At 46.7% G+C, this 26,171-nt stretch overlaps 1 protein-coding gene across 1 annotated transcript in view; it reads left to right on the top strand.

Annotated features, from left to right (window-relative positions):
• The window catches only part of LOC115618248 (fibrillin-2-like), a 108,614-nt gene that overhangs the window by 35,076 nt on the left and 47,367 nt on the right, over window positions 1-26,171 (top strand). Inside the window, exons 7-9 of the mRNA XM_030509610.1 lie at window positions 9,450-9,647; window positions 11,051-11,176; window positions 21,307-21,432. Coding sequence (XP_030365470.1) covers window positions 9,450-9,647; window positions 11,051-11,176; window positions 21,307-21,432 — 450 coding nt within the window. The remainder of the gene's footprint in view (window positions 1-9,449; window positions 9,648-11,050; window positions 11,177-21,306; window positions 21,433-26,171) is intronic.

Genomic DNA, 26,171 nt, shown 5'->3' with positions numbered 1-26,171 from the left:
AGAAAGATCTGGCAGAAACTGCACCAGGAGTGGAATTGAACTCTCTACTCAACTGTAAGTTGCCGTTTTCTTCCTGCTGACAGGTTTCCTCATAAAATAATTGTAGTTGTGTGAAACCACATTTCCCTCTGATCTCTGCAGAAAACCAGTCAGAGGCTGCTGGGAGTACTGGTGGATGGAGGCGCATCCTGCACATATAATTTTCCTGCATCTCCATGGGCTTTATGGTCTAATCTTTAATGAGACAATCACTACTTTTCCCAGCCCATGTGGGCAGCACTCTCAAAGCACAGCTTCTTAATACCTTTGTTTGCTGCTTGGTGTTCAGCATGTGGCTCAGGGGCCAGTTTGCTGTGCACAATGGGAAGCAGCCTCTGGGATCAGAATGAATTGCGTCCAGAGGCCTTTGTGGAAAGAGCATTCCCAAGATTTATCTTTAAACATGACAGGAAGGTTTTGACTGGATTTTTCCAAAACTGCTTATCCTGGGTACAAATCTGTTTCAGGTTGAATAGGTAAAATTTGGCAAAGGTACAAGTAATAGCGAAGAGAGGGTCTTTGCAAAGAGGTGCTCAAGTCAACCTTGTCCAAAGACAATCTATTTGCATTGCACTGAGAAACACAGGAACATTTGAGTCAGCTGTAGCTGAGTGAGCTGAGGAGGATGGACCATCATGGCCTGGACCTCCTTGTCTGCAGCTGACACCTCATTGCATGCTCCGGGTTGGGCAGGAAGGTGATTGTCTCATCTTCTCACTCTCCATCACTCTTGGGTGCAGTGACATTCTCACTGTGAGGAGGAGTGTCCATGAACAAGAGTATCCTGATGTTGTGGAACCTGCTGATCCCTGTGGAAGGAAAGTGGCATGAAGAGAAATGCTTCTTTTCACATTTCACCCAAATCTGAAGACTCTGCAAGGTCTGTAAGCAGTGCTCTGCCAGGTGACTGTGAGGAGTGGAGCGGAGCATCACATCACAGAGGCTCAGCTGAGCACATTTGGAGGTAGACCCACGAATGGCTGCAGTTCCTGTGCGCTGACACCAATCCAAGGCTCTGCATCAACCCTGTTTTCTGCAAGCCCATGAAGATGGACAAGGAGGAATGCAGACTGGCAGGAGAAGCATTGCTTGATCCACATCGACTGAAAGCATTCAGCTCATGGTGGCACAGCAGCTCCAGGCCTGTCCAACCAAGCAGGGTCCATGCACCCCATCTGTGGCAGGGACTTGGGATGCTTCCCACTGGATGCAAAGACGAAGCCTGCTAGAGTGTAATGGGATAAGAAGATGCTAAGGAGAGCGCAGGGTTTTCACTTCCATTAATTCAGTCTGAGAAGAATCTAACAACACACTTTTTATGTCTGCCTGATTGTGTCTGAGAGTTCTTCTGTTTCAAGATGCTTTAGCTGTGGACAAGCCTCTTCCAAACAGCACCTTGCTCTGCCTAGCACATGCAGTTCTGCAATACAAAATCTTTGCTGAATGCAGCACTGGACAGATGAAGATGTCTGCAGCTCATGTACAGTAACATTAACACAATCAGGGAAGACCAGTAAAACCAAACACATTGTTTGGAAGTCCTTGCTCAGTTGTGTCCCTGCCATCACCTTTTCCCATCTCATTGTCCCAGAAGAAAAGTAGGCAAACCTACTCAAAAATGCTTTCCACCTGGTAGACACAAATTTCTCCTTCCTTTACTCAGTCCTATAAGGAACACACAATCAGCTGTTTGGGAGGAATCCCCCCAAATCCAGCCACAGCTCGGTCCAGCCTGGCCACCATCTTCATAAACTCTTTCCCCTGCTATCCGGGAGCCTGGCGCACAGCCATGATCTGTGCCAAGGGAGTCTGAGAGGTGCAAGGGTTCCACCTGGGCCAAACGTGTGCGTAATGAAGAGTCTGGAGCTATCAAACCCCTTTGCCACCCCCAGCACCTCCACTCCTGCACAATCTTCTCTGCATTAACTAACCAGGCAGTGATTCAACAGCCCACAGTGTTCGGAGCCCATGGTCTCTTCCAGGCTGGAGGATACAGCGTGCTCCAATGCTCCCAGACATTTTCGCAACTCAAATCCTGTGTTCAGTTCTGGGCTCCTCACTACAAGAGGGACATTGAGGTGCTGGAACGGGGCCAGAGAAGGGCACCGGAGCTGGTGCAGGGCCTGGAGCACAAGTGTGATGAGGAACGGCTGAGGGACCTGGGGGGTTTAGTCTGGAGAAGAGAAGGCTCAGGGGGGACCTGATCGCTCTCTGCAACTGCCTGACAGGAGGCTGGAGCCAGGAGGGGGCTGGTCTCTGCTCCCAAGGAACAAGGGATGGGACAAGAGGAAACGGCCTCAAGCTGCGCCAGGGGAGGTTTAGATGGAGATGAGGAACATTTCCTTCCCCAAAGGGTGCTCAGGCATTGGAACAGGCTGCCCAGGGCAGGGCTGGAGTCACCGTCCCTGCAAGTGTTCACACACCGTGTAGATGGGGCCCTCAGTGCCATGGGTTAGTGGTGGCCTTGGCAGTGCTGGGGAACGGTTGGACTTGATGGTCTTGAAGGTCTTTTCCAACCTGGTTGATTCTGTGATTCTCTAACTGCTGGAACTACCAGCCCCATGTTGCAGCGTGTGTGCTTTGTGCCTTAGATGCTGCTTGCAGTGGAGAGCCGTTGGAGGAAGGCTGTGCATGGAGCTCTATCTCAGGTTTCATCAGGCTAAGACTTTGACAGGAAACTGTAAAAATAGGACAGGAAAACTTAAAAAAGTTCTCCCTTTACTATTTCCTTTGAATATGTTATTTCAGCACTTGGAATGTCTGGCCTTAGAAACCGCCCCTGCCAGCTTTTTCTTTTCTGTAAAAGTCCAAACAGTTAAACATGAGGAATGTGGCTGTGTTTGTATGAGGTAAGGAAATGACTAGGTGGAGAAAGTATTCCATGAGAAAGGAGCCCTTGACGGAGACCCTCGTGCTGTTCTCCCTGCATCCACCACTCCCCCTCCCAGCAAAGCTGTCACGTATGAGGCAGCCTGAGAGGCTGAGCAGATTTTGGAGCTGTGCTGTATGCTGAGACCTAGGATCAGTATTAGGTCGTTGTTATATCAATGTAAAAGCTCTGCAGTCACAGTTAGTGCAACAGAAATAAGCACGGGATTTTGTGTTGGCTCCTCAGTTGGTTGGTTGGCTGGTGGCTTTTGGATGCTGTTCTTTCCCGTACATTCATGGTCTCTCTATGAGCAGGACATGAATTGCTCCATTAAGCTTTTAATTTGGAAGTTACCAGCTCTCCCAGCAGGTCCCGCAGGGCACAGCCAGGCTTCTCCATGGGCTCCCTAGGGAATGGCCCCACCACAAGCAGCCAGTTTGTGTGGGAATGTCTTTGGGTGGAAGTTTGCAGAGGGATCTGCCAGGTTAGTGCCTTGCCTTGGTCGCATCGGCTCTTGCCCGCTCTCAGAGCTGCTTGTCTTGCTCCAGAAGTCCTGAAGGTTACAGACAGAAAGAGCTGCCAGGCTATGCTCCCATGGCCTGGGGCACCAGCCTTCTGCTGATGGAAATAATTCATTAAACCAGAAAAAATAGATATCAGGCTTGATATTCCCTGTCCTTGCTCTCCTGTACTGGGTTGCTGGAGCTTTTAGAAAGCAACGTGGAAGCCTGCCAAAGCCTGGGGCATATGTTGTAGTGACCTCATCCCAGCGAGGTCTGTGGCTCCCTGGGGATTACTTACAGGCAACGTTTGTCCTTACTGCTTGAAGAAAAAGCCTTCAGCAAAGGCATTGTTTATTATGAGAAGGAATCTGATTTTTAGCAAAGAAAAATCTCTCCTTCCTCGCTGCTCTATTTATTTATGTTGTGAAGAAGGAATTCACCCAGCCCATGGCCTGGCTCGAGAGGGGATTCCAGCCAAATGGTGCTGGAGAAAGGGGAGGCTGCAGGATGGGGTTGAGGGTGCAGAGGAGAGCTCTTCAGTCCCTTCACCTCTGGACTCTGCAGATCTGCTTACGCGGCTGCGTCAGGCGTATTCGTGCCTCTAGGACTGTGTTTTAAATAGCATGGGATTGTTCCTGCTTTTCCATCTTTACCCAGGGATCTGAATTCCCACTGCAAGTATTCATATACTTGGTGACACCCTGCTGGGTAGATGGATGTTAGAGAAGTGGAGGAATCCTTTTTCTTGTGAAAGGTTTCCAACAAAATGCTTCTTTTCAAAAGTTCTTGGTCAAAACCTACCGATTTCCACAAAGGGAAAAAGAAGAACCAGTTAAAAGGGAGGGGATGTTAATTTTCAATGCCTCCCCCCTCCAGCAAAGCAGTAATTTGAATTGGATATGAAATAAAGTTGTAAATAGTTCAGGTTCAGGTGCTGTTTCAATTCAGGTGTTACACAACGTTTGAAGAATGCCCTTGTTTAGGGAAGTGTTCAGCTTGAGCTCTCCTTCAAAAGAATCAGCCTGAGTTGCTGGATTTAACATTTCCATGCAAAATAAGGGCACTGAGTTCTGCTGAATGTCCCAGGGAAACAATCCCTACAAAAGATAGCCATTGCTTTCAATTAGCACTGGGCAAACTGAGCGATAGAGAAAGTGCCTTCCAAGTGTTGTCCATAAATGTTTGATAGCCTCAGAGTGGTGATTTTAAAGAGTCTGCAACTGATTATTCTTTTCTAATGACTCCAAGCTGAATTTCTGCTCTAAATTATAGCCATGGCTGGCAAAGAGCAGTGCATCGTTCTTTATTACCTCTTGGAGGAGCTTGGACAGGTTCTGGCAAGGTGAACTTGGGTTAAGTAGGGTAGGCAAAGCCAGGGCAGCACCCCTGGTCCTCACAGCACCCCAAGTGCTGGACATGGGGAAGCTGTGAGGTTTTGTGTACTGGTTTGGCTGAACCAGATGTACTTGAACCCACTTGCTGCACTTTAAGTGGGTTCCAGCCCTTCCAGCAGGACTCCATGCAGCACGTGGGTGAAGGCAGATGTCCTCAGCAACCATGAAGCATTCCTCCACTTACATCCTAGGCACTCATTAGGAGAGTTCAAAATGTCTACAGGGATATTTTCAGGAAGCTGCTTGCGAGTGGAATAGCGTGGCTCACTGTAAGAGCATGTGTAATGGCAGGGATCCCACCCATTAACTCCCCAAGGCTTTGCGGCTTGGAATTGTCAGGGATTCATTAGCTATAGGGGTTCCTAACGATCTCCATGACAACCAGCCAAACATGGGAACTGGGAATGAGGTCTATTCCTGTTACACTTCCTCTTCTGAACACATCTGGGGCCTGCGTTGGCTGCAGGATTGAGTAGATAAGACTCACTATAGCCCCAACATGGCTCTGCAGCATCTGCAGAAGTTGCTAGTCCAGGGGGAGGTGATGCTTCAAAGCCATATGTGGGGGGAGGTTGGGGTTTGAACACAAAGAGCATAGCAAGGAGTCAGATTTCTTGTGGTTAATGCAAACACGTTAATGCTTCAGCTCTGATTCCGTGGTGCCTTTTGCAATGATGTGAGGGCTCTCTCTCCTTGCTGGCTGCTCAGGACAAGTAGGCATGAATAGTAACCTAATCTAACCCGATGGTGATTGATAAGAAATCTACAGACTGAACATGCTGAGCACAGTCTATGTTGAAATTAATAGGACAAGAAAGGAGCAGTGCATGGATGAGGCTGATCAGAGATGCTGGGAGAGAAGCTGCTGTCTCTTCTCTGCTGTTTGTTTGCTGTTTGTTTGCAAATTCCTTCCCCAAAGGGTGCTCAAACATTGGAACAGGCTGCCCAGGGCAGTGCTGGAGTCACCATCCCTGGAAGTGTTCACACAGTGTGTAGACAAGCCCCTCAGTGCCATGGGTTAGTGGTGGCCTTGGCACTGTTGGGGAACGGTTGGACTTGATGGTCTTAAAGGTCTTTTCCAACCTAGTTGATTCTATAATTCTATGATTCTAACTGTATTTGGAGAGGTTAAGTCAGGCAGTGGGCTGACACATTGGTTTTTGCAGCTACAAGTGATTCTAAAGGCCCCAGATATGTGTTAAAAGTCTCCTCCATAGAGGTGAAAAGATTCTGATTCCCAAAATAAAGCCTGATCCAGTATTTCTTACAATCTCTTTAATGAGAACTTTACCTGTAGATGGAAAGATGGAACTCACCCATATCCTACCACTGGGCACTGTTATTCTAAGCTTGAGGAAACAGGAAGAAATCTCAGCTTTCAGTGAGGAAGCCACCTTGCCTCTGGTTCTCTAAGAAATGTACCAGCAAAGACCAAACTTCTAAAGGAGAACTACCTCTGACAGGGTTCCTGGAAGGTGGGATCCCATGCGTTGACTGTAAAAGGGCTTTAGACATCCAAGTGTGCATATTTCCTTAATAAAATATGATTGGTGCCCCATTAAAAATTTAATCATTTGGCCATTAAAATTAGCAACAGATGGGAGGTGGACTGCAGCCAGGCTTTCTGGATTCCAGACTGCAATTTCCTTGGCTTCATTCCCTCCAAAGAAGTAATCTACATATGAAAATCTATTTTTGTCAATTATTTGTTTAAAAGGGGGTGTTCTCCTTGTGCTTTCATTATCAATCTCAAGGAATTCTTGCTGCAGTGCCTCTAGCCTCGGCGACATGCTGTGGGAGGTGCACATTTACCCTTTTCCTCTCTGTACAATTGAGTTTTGGGTTATACATTTATGTGGTCTGAAATTCTAGGAGCCCTCTGTAGGTAGACACCACAATGACATCAGCCACATGTTCTCCATGCTCCTTTTGACTAGGAAAAGGGGAAAGCAAGCTCTTTTTGTTAGGTGTTGTCCTGAGATTAACAAGGCTTCAAAGTAGCTCAGATGATGTTCGTTATTTCACAGTAAGCACATGGGTACTGCCACGTTCAAGCAGAGCTGAGCTGAGTTTGTGCCTCAAAGCTCTGTCAGTGTCCATATGCTAACAGCTGGGGGACAGCATAGCAACAGAGCAACCCTGTATGAACCTCCACTGTAAGACTTCACTGGGCACCAGGCACCTGCAGCTCACAATCCTTGACAATTCACAACATTCTTTGTTAGAAGAATTCCTCTCATGGAGAACCACTTTCCTAGATTTATTTTGAACCGGCACCACTTACCTGCCTGTGACATCTCCTGCTTCTGGCTCTGCAAGTGAGTACCCTGTTCCTCCTCATGATTTTCACTTCCTCCAGGAGCTTCTTAGCAGGTTGGGGGCTGCTAACCAGTGCCCCTTGTTGTCCTTCTGAGCCTTTCCAATTCTGCTGCTTTCTGAACCAGCTTCAAGGTTGAAATTTTGAGCAAGAGCCTTTCAATTTTATATATATATATATAAAAAGACAAAACATCTCAGATTTTGTTGCTTTCTTTCCTAGGAATAAAGTAGAACAAACTAAAGCATAAAACTTGGTGTGGCAGGAGACACTAATGAGGACCATGTGCTTTGGTATCTTATGAAAATTTGGGTCAGACAAAGAAGAGGATTATTTGGTAACTCAGTGCAAACACAGTCCACATTTCTGGTCTGATTTTGAAATCACTTTTATACCAATGTAATTTCAAAATCATTACCCTTTTTCTTGTCAAATCCTTCTTGCTGTTTACACCTCAGTGCCATTCGCACACTCAACTTCTTTTGACACTTCTGTTTTAGTTTTGAAGTATGATTGTGGTTCCAGCTGCTCAAGACATACAAATCAGAGGAGCATTAAGCTGGAAATAAGCAATTATATTCCAAGAGATAGAGGAGGGTTTGTTGTGTGGTTTCCATGTAGCTTATGCTTACCCTGATGCCAGGTGGGACAACTATAACCCAGATGAACCTCACACAGTTTTTACTCAGCATTGCCACAGGACTGAGGAAGGCACATCAGCACTGGCACTGTCAGTCTAAAGCCTGCAGTGGTTTCCAGATGATCTTTTACAGCCCAGGATAAAGCCACTCTGTCATGGTTTCATGCAAGTGTAGGTCCTCCAATGTGGCTGTCATGCAAACATACCCTATGGGAGAAAGTTTTCTGTTTCAAACCATCAATTTTATGTTTTTTCTTGCTTTTTATTCTTTGCATATGTGTATAAGGATTTAAATAGAAGGGAGTTGATTGCAGAGATCATGCGTGGAAAGACTTATAGCTGAGAATTTGCAGGCCAAGAAATGGAGCTTTGTTTTGTTCAGTGGCTATATTATACTAGGACATTTCTGGAAACAACTATTCATCTTTACATGTGGTGCCCATGCTGCCCAGGGGTCATGATTTAGGTATAACCATCCTCCACACAAGTCTTTTGTTGCTTCGCATGTCAAATCCAAATGTTTCACTGCAAAGAAGAGAGCTGTGGGCTAATCTGGGAACTGATGCAGGGATTTGGGTTCACAGTCAATTACTGGGCACTCCAACATCAAAATTCCCTAAGCAACTTAGCAAAGCTCAGCCAGACTATCTGAAATAGCAGCTATTTGACCAACACGTAACATCCTTAGGCAGTTAATGGGGAATTTTCTGGTCTGACAATAACGTGGTTAAAGGTCCTTTTTCCAGCCACAGATCAAACACTTGCATGCAATCATCTATTCCCAGTCGAAGGAAAAACCCGCTTGTTTCAGAATCTTCTTTCCTGATGAATGCCTGCTGTGCTAATATCCCTAATCAAGGGTCATGAGAGCTCAGACAGTGGCAAAGCCACATTCCTTAGTGCAAACAAGCCCTTCAGAATATTCTTGGTTTTAAGGGGTAGGAGGATCCTTGCTGGGAATGGGAAACAGGCTGGTGGATTCTGCAGCATCTGGGTCTTAAAGATCTAGTGCAAATTGCCAGGGGACCTTTAAGAGTTAAACCAAAGAGATTAATCACAGTGACATGTATAACAGCAGGAGGTTGACTTTACAGAGACTGTCAGAGAGTGTAGAAATCTTTTTGTGGGATTTACAGTAGACATCATGGGGAAAGGTTTGGGAATCCTCCCCCAGAATATTTCGTGGGTGAGAACTAGGACTCTTACTCTGCAAGCCAAGTAGAAGTGCTCTGACAGCAAGACGCCTCCATCATCCTCTATGTTTATGGTGTACAGGCCGTCAGGCCCTAAGGCGGTCCATGAGAGATGCTTGTACCACGTCATCTCCATAGGCATCTTTGCCCCTAAGTGAAATGAAGAGTCATTGCTTTGCTGTCGCCAACAGTTGCCTCTTTGCCTGACTTCATACTTTGAGTTCATTCTACAGCCAATACTTAAAAGGAGTGACTCAAGGCGTAGAATAAGTATAGTTCATGGGATGAGCCTGAGGGAGATCAGGAAGAGCTGGCTTGGAGACCCTCTTGATGATGACATGAAACATACAGTAGGAAGAAGGTCACCACCTCCAGTACTGGCCCCAGCACCTGAGTGGCTGTACTGGTAGGAAGGGGAATAGCCGCTCCATGTTGAACAGAAACCTTGTGTTTGTGTCTTGATCTAACCTGTGGATGTTGTTGTTCTCCCTCAGACTATCGTACTGGTCCCTGTTTTAGCCAAGTGAATAACCAGATGTGCCAGGGCCAACTCAGTGGGATCGTCTGCACCAAGACCATGTGTTGTGCCACCATTGGAAGGGCCTGGGGTCACCCATGTGAAATGTGCCCTGCCCAACCGCACCCCTGTCGCCGAGGTTTCATTCCCAACATTCGTACTGGAGCCTGCCAAGGTAAATGCCATGAACATCTAGAGGATTTTCCCTTATCCATCCTGATGGGCACTGACAGGATGAGTGATGAATGCCTGCCAGGAGCCCCAGTACAGAGAACAGTTCTCTGTGTAAGCTCTTCTAAATCCGTCATTGTATGTCACAGAGCATCACCATGGACCTTGGGTGTCTCATGGAGTCATCTAATATTATCACAGCTCAATTAAAGAGTCTGGCCGTGCTGTGGTTCTCAGGTGACATCCTCCATCCCACAAGATGTAGGTAATCAGGCTAGTGTTTCTCCAAGTTTAAAACTAAGTTACAGCCTTCCATATGCCCTCATTTTGTGGTGCTGCTGTTGCTGGAGCTTCTGTCCCAGCACTGGAGCATGATCAACACTTGTACTGGGTGGCTAGTGCTCTGTAAATTGTATTATTGGTTCAAAATGGAAGCTATGACTCCTTCAAGATCACACAGACAATTACAATATACATAAATCACATGCTTAGAGGTTGCATTCAGTGTCTAGGGCAACTAGGCACAAATAGCAGAATGGTCCATGGAGCTCCCATCAGCAGATCCCGTTGGCAGCCTCTCTAAGGGGCTGCAGGGGTTTCCATTCAGAGTTGCGTGAATTCCTTTCTGCATCTGCAACTAATTTCAGCCTTTACCTGCTATGATCAAAAGCCAAAATTACCATCCAAATCCCACATTGGCCAGTTTTATCCTACAGGATAAAAGTGGGAAGGCTGAACGGGAGAACTCTTTTGCTGTCTATTGTAATCTGTGTTTTATAGCCCCAGTATCTTCAGGAAGGCTTGGCCTATTTAGTAGATTTGTCACTCACTGTTACTGCAACCAGAACTGGCGTATAAATCAGATCTGCAGCACACAGGCAGGGTGGTTCTAAGCAGCAAGTACTGAGGCCTTCCTGAGGTGCTTTGGAAAGCACAGTGTCTCTTCACTGATGTGGAGACCATGGCTGCACGATGAGCCTTCCTGGCACAGAGCTGAAGAGCAAAACCTGAGTCCATAGGTTCCCCTCTCTGCCTTGTGGCAGATGTTGCTCTCTGAAGGCTGCAGAAGGACATCCCACCAAACCACTTCTCCTCCCCAAGTACCAGGGGCTACCAGTCTGGAACGAACCGGGAGGGGGTAGACACATGGATGTTTGCTTTAGAAAACATTACTATATTTTTGTCTCCCTCTTCTTTGTGTAGATAAGGCAGCAATGTATTTATGCTGATTTTCTGTCCTTCACCTTATTTCTAATGTGATTTGATGGGCAATTGTGTTACGAAATGTAAATCCATGTACTTTGAGCAAAGCTGCTTCTTCCTCGTAGGGTTCCCACCATGATGGGATTGAAAATTCATGTGTTGCAATGGCTGCACTTTCTAAGATCTTTGCTCTTCTTCCTGTAGATGTGGATGAATGCCAAGCCATTCCTGGCCTCTGCCAAGGTGGAAACTGCATCAACACAGTGGGTTCTTACGAGTGCAAATGCCCTGCAGGTCACAAGCAGAGCGAGACCAACCACAGATGTGAAGGTAGGACTGCAACCTCCTGCACAGCTTCACCAGCCTGCTCAGCACAGGGTTCAGGATACACTCGGGGAGCACAAGGGCAATTAAAAACTGAATCTCTCTGCTCACAGGGCATCTCCTGGGCTGGCAAAGTAGAGATGTAAAAGAGCTCCCACGCCAGCCTTGGTCTTAGCTTCCAATTAGGAGAGAGTATGGCAAGCATGAAGGCATGATAGAAAACGTACTGCAAAATGCATTTCTGATCTGTTTATCTGCTTCCCAGAGTCCAAGACAATGAGGAATAGAGCTTGTCTGATCTTCTCTTAGACTAGGAAGAGGGTTTTTTTCATGTACGTGTTTTCTGAAAGATCTTTTAATGGCAGCACAGACTCATTGAACAGAAGAGACCTCTGGAGGTCTTTAGATCTTGGCTTAGGTCAGGACTGGCTTCAAAGCTCTATCAGGTTGCTCAAACTGATGAACTTCTGAAAACTCAAAGCGTTTTGTTTTTGGGCTCTTGTCCCAGGGTTGCACCACTGTGTTGGTGAGGAATACTTTCCTTGTCCACTTGATATTTATCTTTTTGCAGCTTGCAACTTGTTGTCTCTAGTTCAATAGAGTAACTGGAAGGAAGGCATAGCAGGTGGAATCTGACTAGCTGGGATGGTGATGGAATAAGACAACCAGAAATGAAATCATGTCTCTCAGTGTATTGTGGAAGGTCTGATTCTATGAGATGAGGGTATAGAGCAAGTCAATGCAGTGTTGCTTCACTGACTTAGTGACATTTTTCCAAACTGACATGTTGGACAGGACCTGAACCTTGTCCTTGAGTACAAAGCAGAGACAAACGAAATGCCAGTCAGCATCCTGTGAGCATCAATCCTTTGAGTCAGTGGCCTGGTACTGTCCCACTGGGGAAGCACCGCTCCCTGCCAGGCCAGGGTTATCTGCAGACAGCCTGCATAGTTTTCCTGTCTTTCTAGTTACTTTGTAGGATGCACCTTGCTCATCTCCCATGGTGTTGTAAATAGGATTGACCTTTTCAGCCTCAGCATCTCTCTTGGAAATGATACAGTGCTTCAAAGGCAGAGTTTGTGGTTATAGTTAGAGATACTCTAAAACATTTCTGCCTTAGCAGTGGCTATGGAGCTCCTGTAGCTTGAAGTCAAGCAGTGGGGAAAGTAGTTGACCTCTTTGCAGCATCAGCCTTATGGGCTGCCCCATGGGCAGCCTGGGGACTGCAGTCATCTTTCAAACTCTGGGGAAGTTCCTAACCTGATGGAAGGGAACTTTGCAGAAACTACTCTTTGCCTCATCTTCAGCACAGAAGTTGGAGTTTGAGTATTAATTACCTTCTAAAAACACTTCAGTGGAGGACTCAGATGCTTTGACCAGATGTGCACCTCTGCTCTGAACATGTGGGCAAGCTGATCTGCAGTGTCAGCACCCAGAACCCCATGTCTGGAGGTGGTGCTGCATGAAACAGAAGAGATCAATCTCAACAGCTCAGCAGGGTCGGGTAAGATGGTGCAGAGAGCTCTGCCATTTTCAAGGGAATACTTTCCAGGTTAGCAGAGTGGCTTAGAAATGGCCAAATACGTCATCTTCAGACCAGAGGACTAGTTGCATTTGGGGTGGGAAGATTTAATAATGTTAAGACTAGTTGTGGCAGTTAAGGGAGATTTCTGTCTGGTTCTGGAAGCCCTGGAACTGCTCTTGGACTCAGGATAAGTTGGTCCACTGTTACTTAGTTAAATTCAGGACTCACCTACACAGTGAGACCAGTGTCTTGGTCCATGCCATAAGGCACATGCTTCTGTGTTAAAGTGTGGAGTACAGGCAGGATGAGATGCAGTTGGTATGTTGAACATTCATAGTGCCACCAATCTGAGCCCTCTTCATGAGGGTCTGCCTCCAGTTCCTTAAGGTCCAGTCTCAGCATCTCCTTTATCACTGCTTGGCATGTCTCAGAGGTATGCAGACTTTTGAGGCGTGTGATGGGAAGGACATGCTCTCCCCAAGCATTTCACGGCAGTACCTTGCCATGCAGGCTGCACCTCTCAGAAGTAGGGGAAGAAACATTTGTTGTATATTCCAAACATCTGGCAAATGAAAAGGAAACCAGCATTAAACTTTTCCTGCCTTGGTTGTTAAAGCTCTTTCCCACATACCCTAATGAAACCCTGCTGCCTGCATTTGCCATTTTAGGGATAAAATGTGTTCATTGCACTGGTGTGACTGCAACCCACCTAGCTGGGCTTCAGGAACTCCACTTCCCTGTCATTCCTTGCCCAGGCTCTGTTGTAACCAAGACAAGGGATGATAAATGCACTAGAATCCAGACATTTAACCTGGAATTTGCTTCTCGGTGGCAAAATCACACAGGGAGAGCACTTGAAGCAGTCAGCATCATAGCAACCCACCCCTGTGGCACTGTGGGTTTGACAGTATCCGTTGTCTCCTGGGTTGCCCAAGGAAGTTGTGAATGCTCCATCCCTGGAAGTACTCAAGACCAGGTTGGATGGGGGCGGTTTGGAACTGGATGAGCTTTAAGGTCTCTTCCAACCCAAACCAGTCTGGGATTCTATGGGGTTTTTTCCCAACAGTCAGTTCTCAGGGAAAGGAGCATCACTGCTTCCAGGTGGCTGTTCCCATACCCCCACTTGCCTGTGATCCAGACATTTCCTTGCTAGGATAAGTGTAGTAGTCTCAGTGCATGCCGTGTGACCTGGGTTCAGCCCTTCCAAAAAGCTTTTCCATAGTGAGACACCAGCTACAGAAGTTAATCCTTCAGTGGGGGATGGACGTTCTTTTATGTCGAGCAGACATCTGTGTCTGTGGATCTTCCTTGGCAGGATGCCACGAGACTTTCTCAAGTTAACAGAAGAGTTTCAGTGCTCCAGCATCCAAGGGCTTGGAACTGGTGGAATCCAAAACGTTTTACATGCATCTCAGGTGAAGAACCTGCTCCCTGAATTCAATGATGTCCCATGCAATTTGGCTGGCTGATGGGCAAAGGCTGGACTGCAATAGAACCATGAGCCCAACCTCAAGACACAGAAAGTCACTCTTGCCTTGCTCTGCCTCATCCGTGCTGGCTGGGGACCAGGCAAAGCACATATGAGATCAGTTTAGCTGGAATCTCCTATATAGCAAGATTAAAAACAATCCATTGTCTGAATCTGTCATCCAGATGCGAGGGGCCTCTGCGTGGGTCCCCACTTCCCAGAACGCCTGCAAAAGCAGCATGATGTGGCCATAAACAGCTTCCTTTCACTCTCCTTCCTGGATAGCCATAAAAAGAGACATCTCCAGCATCTCTGGTGTCTGTTCCATCACTTATCTTGCCTCAATTGCTAAGGAGACCACCAAAAGAGGATGCTTTTTACTGACCTAGAGGTCCTTCTCTGGGAATGACATAGGCATGAAGGCTGCTCTAAACTGACAGGGTTGAGGTTGTTTTTGAGGGCTTATTTCTCAGACACAAATCACCAGCATGTCCCCACCAGGCAGTCAGAAGGTGAAGAGGATATTTGGGTTATCCCTGCTTCCCTCTAGGACATACATCCCCTGTGAGTCACTGAATAGCAGAATAGAGAGCCAGCGTCTTGTAAGGGCTTCATCTGATGCTAACACTTTATAAAGACAGGAAGATCTGGACCCTGTCTTGGAGTTTGCTGTGTGCTTTGATATATCAGGAGCACTGTTTGGTACAGTGGATAGACCATTGAATTCCTGCTTTACTGTAATTGTACTGCCAAAGTAGCTGTATCCATCCAAATAACCTCCTCATTGAGCCAAGGGTGTTCATCAAAATAACAACCACAAGCAAAAGAGGATATTTTCTTCATCCAGGTATGCTCCAAGCCTAAAATCTCAAAGCTGCAGGAGTTCCCTTGTTGAGTCTGTCTGCGCTAAATTTATAGCTGGTGAAAGGAAGGATTTCTCAGCTTGCACTGAGACCATCCTACTTTATGAAGAGAAGATGGTTTCCTCTTGTTTTGAGACTCCTTATCCAAGCCTAGCATCCAGGAAGTATTAAAACTAGATTAAATGTCTATGTCAAATTCTTCCCTAGTTCCCAGGAGCTTGTCTTTTCTGCTTAGAAGATTCCTGCTGGGGAGTGAGGTCAGCAGATGGGATTGCATTTGAGCCAAAGGTCAGAGCCCATGTCACTGGCTCTGCTGACAAATGATGTCTCTCTTATTAACACAGCAGCATGTGCCACTAATCTTCTTTGGGCTGTTTATTGGTGGGAAAAGGCAGGAGTAGAGATAATGTTGTTTCTTTCCCATGGTGATACTTATCTCTTAACACAAACGGCACCTGGAATTAAGGCTCCATTTTCAGGCCCTGAATCCCTGAAGAATAAAGATGCTTTTCTTATGCAGGATCTTCTATGCTGATAACAGAGGCCAGCTCAGGCCTGATCTCCCCGGCACGTAAGGGGGCTGCAGCTGGAGGCCCTTGGATGAATTTTGGTCAACCCCAGAAGGCAAATGATGTCCTTTTCCTATCTGCAGCACATGAAAACGTGCGCACGGCATCAAGTTTGGATTTGAACCTAAATATCTTCCACGTTCAGGGTTGCTCCGTTCCAGAGTTATTTCTGCAGCTCATTTCTAATGGATGTGACACTTTCAAATAGTGGCTTATTTTATGCCTTTGTTCATTGTAGTCTGAGGCAGCTCGAGGGATCAAGAGTTCCTGAGTTTGGGGCTGTGCAATGTATAATGAGACATTTCTGGCAGGGAGAGTTGCTGCTCACTTATAGAAAGATGTGAGCAGTCAGTGGGGGTGGACTGAGGGTGGGGAAGGGGAAGGATCTGTCTTCACCACCGCTGGACACAAGGCCAGCTTTGCAAGTGCCAAAGAGCTGCATTTGTGTTGTGTTGGTATGAAAAGATGAGCAAGGAAGGCAGATGTTGCCAGCTTAGGGCTGAATTGACAGATACTCTGCCTGCTTTATGGGGAAACTGGAAAAGAGCAGGATCTTGAGGCTTGCAGGGGAATGGGAAGTGTGTGAGCACTGAGAGAAGGGCACCCTTATATCCAACTGACAGTGCTGCTGGAAGAATGGAATTGAGGGGGACACAAAGCCCTGCTGGCACTAACGGTGCAAAATGAGGAAAGGAAACAACAAAGCTGAAATCAGACACATCTAGACCTTTATCAAGAAATCGTAGGGAAGTGAGGGACTGTTACACAGAGTGCCATTTTTAAGTTAACCTGGAAGTAGCTGTCGAAATGACACTTCAGGGAACATTTCCGTGGCATGGAGATAAGGGGTGGAATCACTCACTAAATAAAGCTTTTTCCTTCCATCTTTCTAGTGGCTCTCTGCCAAGAATTTAACGTCTTTTCTCAATAGCCCTTCCTCTACTGTATACAAAATGCTAAGCCAGCTCTGTTATCAGTGAAGTATGGAATGCCAGCACCTCACCCAGGATGCTTCCCAATACCCCAAAAGGAATGAGTGTCTCACATCCAAAATTGTTCCGGGATGATAAAATGCAAGCTACAAAAAAGTACATGGAGAAACACCAGGCCAGGGAGTGGGAGGCACTGCATGCTTAGTGCAACAAGCTCTGTTCAAATCCAGCCAGGGTAGAGCCTTTTGGACCATCTTTGGCATCTCCAGGAGCCAGATTCTGCTGAGAGAGACCGTATCTTTCAATCACAAATCTCTCCTCTTCTTTACTCGCCCCTTTCTATTTAGCACTGGCAGGGTGACATGGTAGATGCTACTTACGTCGCTACAGGCTACTCTTTTGTCACCACCACACAAAATTCCCAGTTCTCTAATGAAAACAAGGCTCTATATTTTTTACCCCGTTGAATCTCATTCATGGTTCTGAATTGGAGGGAGCTTTCCTGCTTTTCCATGAGCAGGGGGTAGGCTGGCCCCCTCTCCTCACAAATGGAACATGATAGCCATTTTATTAGCAAGTTTTCAGTTTGCTTACAAAATGTCCACAGAAGAGCTCATTGTTTGGATCCATTCAAAGCTCATTTCCATGGATTTGGTGTGGTTTGGAGGGTTCCATTACGCTCGTCTGTGGTTTCTTTGTGCTTTCTGGAAGGGAAGGTCTGAGAGTCCCATGTGCTGCACGAGAGAGGGCTGATGAGGCATGACCTCTGCTATGTGACACATGGATGTTTTCTCCATCAAGCCCTGTTTTCTCAGCAGATGGAAAAGTTGGGGTTTCAACATGTCTGTGGGCACCCGTGTTGGATGGGCTTTGCAGGCTGCAACTCTCTTTCTGAAGCTCTGTAGCCTTTGGCTTCCAGCATTTTCAGCCTTAATGATCAGGCCAACTCCAACCCAGCAACTTGGAGAGCAGATCCAAAATCAACGTTTGCATTGAATCCTGCCATTGTCTGAAGAGCAGAGCACGCAGAATATTGCTTTAATTTTTAACAGAGAGTTGGAAAAGTCCTGAAGTAGCCAGGTTGGAGTTGGAAGAATTCCCTGCCCAGAGCTGGCAGCTGGGTGTTAATGAGAGCTCTACATATCCGTCCCACTGTGTCAAGCTCTCCACAGACTTCAGCTCTGAATGAATCAAAAACTAGGAGACACTTTACAAAAGGCAAATAAAGAAGGCAAAATGTGGCGGGGAAGAACTTAAACAGTAACAAAGCCCAGAGCTCAGTTTCTCAAAGTACAGGATGTGTGAGGAGCCTTGAGAAACTCTGGCTTTTTCTCTCCTTGGGTTGCTAGCACTGCTCTTGTGAGCTGGGATTTTCAAGGGGGAAAAGAATGTTGCAGTTTGATTTAACCTTTTGAATTACCTCTGGTTTTCCTTAAGAATGGAATGCTGTTGCTGCCCCCACTACACTTTTCTTTGGATGACTGATGCTATGTCATGAGTACTGATGTAGTAAGATGCCTGCCTGTCAGCTGGCCTCCAGATCTCTGATACGACAAACTTCAGGAGAGCTCTGCAGGAGTTTTTAAGCTGCTATTTCTAATAGTACAACCAGCTTTTGCTTCATAAAGCTCTTTCCCTTCCAGTGTTCTGCAAACTGTAACCAAACACAGGCCTGTAATTAAATGACAGGGCAGGCTGTAGTGATAAAATCTCTTTCACTGCAGGGGCCCAGGTGGGGGAAGTGTTTTCTGAGGACTTGCATTGCTGCCTTTGGAGGTTTCAAGTTGTGTCTGTCGGTTGGAGGGGCTCTGAGCATCAAAGAGCTAAAGGAGCACTGCAAGGACAGAGGTGATGTCTCTGCTGCTTGCACAACCTGGCTGAAACCTCTGGCTAGCTGAGTTTCAGAGTTCCTCAGAAGCCAAACAGGAACGCTTATATCTTGATATATGAGTGTACAACCTGCCCTATGCACTTGGGCTTAACTTTGGGTGTGCTGAAATCGAGGTTTCACTCAATTCCTCAGGATTCAGAATTGCAGCCAAAGTAAAAAAGAAGATAATTGCGTTGTAAGAGGTTGTACGAGCAAGGAGCAGGGATTGAAGGTGATTACTTTGACCACATGAAGCACCCATGGTGGGTCTCTGTCCATACCATAGGCCTCACTTCAGAAGGCAGCTCGGCCCATCTTACTTGAACACACACATTGCCATTGTCTATTGCTGAGCTGGGCGGGATGAATTTCACTATGTCTCACTTTGCCCTCCTGGAGTATGACCCCTCCTTTTTGTTATCACCCTCTTGTAAGAGCTGGTGCCACACAGAGCTGTGGCATCCAGGAATGAACCTTGTTCAGAGGTAACATCACCTACCTGCTTCTGCTCAGGGTTCCTCCCATGCATCCTCAGGGCTGCACTAGCATCGGTAGCCACTGCATGGCACTGTGAGATTGGAGTCAGACATTTCTTTCCCAAGGCGTTTTCCCAGTTTCTCGCTGGACAGGACACAGCTCAGCACCCCTCTGGGTAACTCACACTCATTTATTACGCAGATTTCATGCCTGTTTCTCAGCTCTGACACTGTAGCTCATACCCATCATCACAGCCAGCTCTTCTGGCTCCCAGCACAGTTTCTTCTGGTCCCCCCCTTGCCCTGATGGGTTGGGTTCAGGTAACTTCCCCAGTATCCCTTCATCACTGAAGTCTGCTGGATAAGCTCTTCCAAAGACATTCTCCATCCCCACTCCCACATGAAAGGTCTTTGCTGTTCCGCCTTTGCCCTGCAGCAGCTCTAACCTCACACATGCTAATGCCATCAGGCTGCACAAGGTGGCTGTGCTGTTCACGTCAGCAAAACCCCCCTTGAAGCAGCAGACTTTGACCAGTTCCTTTTCATTACTTTCCTGCCAGCCCCAGGCAGCATCTGAATTGCATATAAAACCCCCCTTAGCCATTCACAGCAGCACCGTAGATTTAAAATACAATAAATCAAGTTGCTCAGCAGAAATAATTCATTTTGCCAATTGCCAAAAACAGATTTTCTTGTATTTCCTTTTTTTTTTTTTTTGCCACTGTAAAAACAAATATTGCTTCTGTCTTTTTCCACCATCTGGACTACGACCCCCAACCAATGGCTTTGGGTAGGTTAATTAGAGGTTGGATCTAATTCCATCTCAGTTTCTAAATCAGATTTCAGTTGGCAATAGAAAAAATCGACAACCCTGCTCCCAGACAAATCCTTGAGTCAAGTGCCCCACAAGCACGGTTGGAACCTCTACATTTAATTATATTAACATCATATATTAATATTAATATATATTAATTATATTAATTAGTGGAAAATAGATTGCCCTTTTTAAAAGAGCTGATTTACCACTTTGTTCCCATTGATTTTTCAAAGCTTTAGGTCCCAAGTGATAGCTGCACACAGAAGTTACAGTCTGTTTCTCTCTGTATCATCTATATTGGTACTTGTTGAATTTTCTGCTCAAGAATTTTATCAAGGTTGTAATATAAATGGCCTGAAAAGTCTGGAGAATCCTACAGTTCTCAAGCAAACCCTGCAGGTTCTCATCTTTCCACCTCAGTTCTTGAAGTGGATCAAAATCTAACTCTGAGCAAGATTTCATCTACAGAAGCTCTCTCAGGATCCAGAGCCAGGCATCCAGGATCTTGGCAATGGGCACATCTCCATGGTGAGCTTGTGGTGGTGGAGACTTGTTCACTTTCAGCTTGAACATGGAGCCTGCTCTATCTCTGCACTAGACAGATGCTTGTAGAGCACTTTATAAGTTCAGAAGCTACATGCCTAAGGTGACTGCTTTTGAAATTTGGTGCTCTTGTAACCTTTCCATGACTATTACCGCTTGCCTGGGCACCAGGGCTGCCTGGTCCTTCTGTTGTCTGAGTCTGACTGTTGCACCTTCCAAAACCTCATTGCAATGTCCTTATTTTCCATGCTCTAAATGCAGAGAGATGCACCTCACTGGTGTGTTACAGTCACACACACAGCAGTGGGCTGCTGGTGAAGCGGGCTGAGTAGAAGCAGTGTGTGGCAGGACTTGCTAACAGGGATGGTGTTTCTTGGATTGCCATGGATAATTAGGTGGGATGTCTCCAAGGACTCTATGTCTCCAATTTTCCCTGTGAGGAGATAAACAGTTCAAACTGTGGCATGCTCGTGGCACTGTTATGCAAATCACACTAAAATAGGACTGCTGATGGCGGAGCTGAACCCACAGCGTGATATGTCTAGACCTTCCTTCCCAAGTGATAGTACAGAGGCCTTTTCACCTGGGTTTAGATGCCCGAATGCACTTAAAATTGGTCCAAATCCCTCCTGTAAGGAGAAATTCAGCAGATAATGCATGAACCTGGTGCTTTTTATGAACATGATGTTGTCTCCGATGCTGCATCTCTGCATCTGGAGAGGCCTCCAAGTCACACGGAGGGACCTGCTGTCCAGCCAGTCATGCACTACACAGATGTTTCTGCCCTGAAGCTTCCTTTGTGTTCCAAAGAGCTCAATATTTTAGATGAGCCAACCCTACGACCTACACTGTCAGTAGAGATAAGCAGAGGGCTCCATGAAGCCCTCCTACCACTCTCTTGTTTTCCATACCGATCCACTGCTAGGAAGCCACTTATGGTCTCAAGCATCCCATGACAACCCATAACACCAACTACTTTCTGTTGTGATCCCAACTCTGGTCCTGGATCTGCACTCCAAGAAAGGAGATGATTTGCAGGGAGTCATAATCACTGTTGGTTTGTTCTTTTCTAGATGTGGACGAGTGTGGTGCAATCTCTGGTGTGTGCGATGGTGGGGAGTGCACTAACACAGCAGGCAGCTACGTGTGCACATGTCCACGTGGTTTCATGACCAGCCCTGATGGATCACGCTGCATTGGTAAGATGCTAAATAGATATGAGAACCACAGATACAGGGAGAGATCACGCTCTGAACCCCAGAGGGGAGGATTTGCAAATCACTATCTGGTGATATTTTGCAGATCAGAGGGCACATTGTTCCTGCAATAGCTGGAAAATGCTCTTTTCCATGTGCTTTCCCTGCATGTGCCTGTTCTGTTGGTCTGTTCTGGTCACAGGTTTTGATGCTGTTACAGACTAGGGCTTTCTCCCTCTCCATAATTCAGGCTACAGGTGCCCCGGTGCTTAAGGTGTTTGAAAAGGGGTTGCTGAGGACACTAAGGAGGAGGGTTGGGGTGGAAGGTGTCTGGTTGAGGAAGGATCTTTGTGCTCCTACTCACAGAACTGCACCAGCTAGTGGGAGAATCCCACTATCCCTTTTCCCCAGGTGTCAGCCAGGGAGAGACAGCAGTACTCTCCCTACAACTGACCAGCAGGCACAGTGTGTGGTTGTGCAGTGTGTAAATCCCAGGGAAACCTTGCAAAGAGGAGCCCAGTGGTGGGGAACATTCCACAACTGCACATTCATCCACTTGCCTTGCAAAGGTGAAACGGGGAAAGGTTGACTCCAAGTGTTTGCATAACCAATGCAAACAAACAGTGACTTTTAGCATCTCCTCCTCTTTCCTGCTTAGACCACAGGTAATGGCTCGTAAATCCCAACTGCCCCAAGCTAATAATCAACAGGGCTGTGGACTCAATTGCCTTCATCTCACTGACTCAGCCTTTTGGGAGTGAGTTGCTTTGCACTGAGCTGCTGGCCTGGATCCCCTCTGTACCCAGTGGAAAGAGATGCTTCCCAAGAACAGCAAAGGGCACTGCTGGCACCTATTCCTGCACCCATATTCAACCTGCAGGTTTACAAGGCCATCATTAAGCTCTTGCACATTACAGTCCCCGGATGCTGGAAGGCCTTGGTGCAGCTGGTGTGTGCTGCTCCACTGGCTCTGATGTTCCCTTCACCCCTGTTTGGCTCAAGGTGTCTGGCTTTCAAAGCTTCCCAGAACTGGTGTGAGCCCAGACAAGCTTTCCCCTCAGTGACAAGCTGTCCTGCCTCCAGACTACAGAGCCTGGAGTGAATCTTTCATGTTTAACAGATCAAAATGCCTTTCCAAGCCTTGTAAATATTTGATGGTCCATTTCTCTCTGTAACAGACAACAGCTTCTATGATAAATAGATCAGCTCTTTGTTTACTTGCTCTCAACAGGGACACTTAACTTTAGCCAAAATGAATCCCAGGGTTTGTCTCGCTGTTCAGAAAGTTCATTTGCCTTTTGAAGGCAAGGATGCACGGGTTTGTGAAGAGAAACTGTTACAAGATCAATGTTAGCACAATGGCAAATGTCAGGTACAGCTTTCTGTTGAGTCCTGGAAATGAATACAGAAAAAAAAATCCTTTCCAAATTCTTTTCTATCCACAGAAACTGGAGTGAAAATTAATCATGTTCTAGTTGCGGAAAGAAAACTGGTGTCAAGTTTAACATAAGAGTCACCTCGTTTGGGAATCTGATAGATTTTAATGAGAATGAAATGCTTTTCCTCCCTTGGTTGCCAGACCCTGCCATCCGCCTGGAGGGGTGTGACGGCTGCTGGATGAGTCATATGGACATTTCTCCACTTTCCTTGAAACCAAGAGCTTCGAGAAATGAAAACGAAGTAAAATTAGAAAGCCCAGATTTAAAAATAGTCATAGAACCATAGAATCATAGAATAGTTGGGGTTGGAAAGGACCAAAGCTTATTTAGCTGCAGTGGACTATGACTGCAGCTGAACTCAATACATCATGCTCCAGCCGTTTCCCTCAGCTAATACATGCTGCTGCTGTGCTGTCACATTTTGGGACAGACAATGTTTATTCTGGCATAAGACACAGTTACTCTTGGGGTGTCATTGCCCTGGGATCCATATTTTGCAAACCCTGTTTTGTTTCTGTCATTTGAGGGGGTTTTAGTGCTTGGTTTTGGGAGTTTATGGTAGTTTAAGTCCCCGATTGACATCCTCTGAAATAAATCACAGAAATAGTTTGTAAAACTGAAAATGAATAAATAACATGGATGAACAGCATCAGGAGAGAGCTGAAGAGATTGTCACACTGCCACCTCCCAGATGTTTAGACTGGACGTGACCGAAGTGTCTCATATATCATGGGGCACCAGCACTGGCTAGGTGGTGACTTTATGGTGGCAGCCTTCATATATTGCCATCCCTTTCCCCTCCCTATTTAGTAAAGTAAACACCTTTTTATTGCATTTGAACAATCTCCTGTAGTTTCTGCAGCTGAAACAGCAAGACACCGAGCTTGAGTTGAGCTCAACTCTCATTAGGTGCTTTCGGTGTGAAACATGAACAGCAGCAAAGCTGGAGAAAGTCCATCAGAGTCTGAAATGAACATGGAAGTGTTTAAAAAGTGTGTAGATGAGGCCCTCAGTGATATGATTTAGTGGTGGTCTTGGCAGTCCTGGGATAATGGTTGGACTTGATGATCTTAAAGGTCTTTTCCAAACTAGTTGATGCTATGATTCTATGCTATGCTTCAATGTGATTTATTGAATGATTCAACCACTTGTGCTTGACACAAGGAATCCAGTTCCACACATGTTCAGAACAGTTTCATTCAGTCAGGCTTGTCAAAGGCAGGCTCAGGGTCTTGCAGAAGCTCCAGCAGGCTGGGAGTTGGGTTTTCCCTTTTCAGTACAATGTGTTGCTTTTCAAGAACAGCTTAAGAAAACTGCCTTGCAGATGCATTTCCAGACATGCACATGGTGTTCCCCTGTTTGTGGCAAGTCAGCACTCCTGCACATTGCTTTCTTTGCTCTTTTTCCCTGATAGTGCAGCAAATGCTCTGAAAGATTTGGGTCTTCTGTTTTCTTAGGCAACATCAGCAGATGTACTGCCTGAAGTTCTGGGTAGGGCCAGATCTTGCTTATAGTTGCAAAGTCCTGGGCTCAGAGAAGGTTGTGAGGGTGTCACCGAGGAATTCACCTGCCTGGGGACACCTTTTTACCCACCGTGGTTGTTATCTAGGGAAGGAAAGAGCAAGAGGAATAAGGAAATATGAGGAGATATTTCTGAGGGCAAGAAATGATAAAGGGAAGTGGGGTGAGGGTCACAGGCGCAAAACAGGTTGATAAGGAGCTGGGGCCCTGAGCAGAGCTCCCCAGTAGCTCCCAAGGCATTGAGGGATGTGGGAGCTGTGCACAGAGGGATGCTTTGTGCTTTGTACCTTGGTTCTGGTTCTTGGTTCTCTTCACTGAGACAGACACCGCCATCTAATCTTACCCAGACAAGAATGAAATTGGCCAGTTTTCCAAAACAGGGAACACAGGATGGCATCATTGGTCTAGACTGACTGTCCTCACCACAGTACGAGGCTCTTTTTTGCACCCTTCTTCCTTGCAAACCAAGCACCATTGGACATCTTGGGTGGGAGACCTTTGGCTACATGCTGCTGTGTTGCAGCTCCATTCTGAGCTAATAGCCTTCAAGTCCTTTGTAGACAAAGCCAACTGCCTTTTGCAACCGCTGGTTTGGGTTTGGTCACTTGAGCTTCTCAGTTTCTGTACATGACAAGACACAGAGTGCGAGAAATACACACCCTTTAAAGGTCCCTCCTGGGAAGCCGTACCAGGACTTTCCATTCCTCCGTCTGTCCCTGTCCCTATCCCACCACCAAGCAAACAAACCAGGATGAAAACTGCAAAATCCTTTGCAGGTGCACAACCAACCTTAGACACCTTGTGCACAGACGACGTACAGTTCTGGTGTCCCCAACATAAGAAGGACATGGAGCTGTTGGAGCAAGTCCAGAGGAGGCCACGAAGATGATCAGGGGCTGGAGCAGCTCCGTATGAAGACAGGCCAAGAAAATTGGGGCTGTTCAGCCCCAGGAGAAGAGAAGCTGCGTGGAGACCTCAGAGCAGCTTCCAGTGTGTGAAGGGGGATCCTGTCTACAAGAATGCTGGAGAGGGACTCTTCATCAGGGACTACAGCGACAGGACAAGGGGTGATGGGTTCAAACTTAAACAGGAGAGATTTAGGTTAGATATAAGGAAGAATTTCTTTACTGTGAGGGTGCTGAGGCGCTGGCACAGGGTGCCCAGAGAAGCTGTGGCTGCCCCATCCCTGGCAGTGTTCAAGGCCAGGTTGGACACAGGGGCTTGGAGCAACCTGCTCTAGTGGAAGGTGTCCCTGCCCATGGCAGGGGGTTGGAACTGGATGAGCTTTACGGTCCCTTCTAACCCAAACCAGGCTGGGATTCTATGACTACGAAGAGGATGTCCACATTGAAAGGGAAGATAGAGATTAGCTGTGCTGGATTGTCACTCAGAGAGTGCAGCTACTGGTGTGGGAGCTTCTCCTGAGCATCAGGACTCACACACCAGGGCATCAGCCGGATGGGTACAGACTCTGCCAGACCCCAAAGGAAGGTCCCTCTTGGATCACTCCTGTCCCATTATGATAAGCAGGCCAAACTCCATCTCCTGCTCTACCACTCCTAGCTGGACCTTGTAAAGCATCCACAGCCTCTCTGAATCAGAGGCCTCTGGCAGACCTGTGGCTCTATCCCCCACCTCTGTGCACTGTCTAATCTCATGTGGAATTTTACCTTCTTTCTTGCCTGGAGCATTATCTGATTTACAGAGGTTATTGTGCAAACCTGTTCCCTTTACAGCTGCAGGGGAAGGCAGAACAAACCCACCATGGCCTTGCGCTGGTGT

The sequence above is a fragment of the Strigops habroptila genome, chromosome 20 (genome assembly GCF_004027225.2).
Source record: "Strigops habroptila isolate Jane chromosome 20, bStrHab1.2.pri, whole genome shotgun sequence".
In the NCBI taxonomy this organism is placed as follows: domain Eukaryota; kingdom Metazoa; phylum Chordata; class Aves; order Psittaciformes; family Psittacidae; genus Strigops; species Strigops habroptila.
The sequence above is the reverse complement of the archived record's forward strand: the minus strand, read 5'-3'. Positions and strand labels throughout refer to the sequence as shown.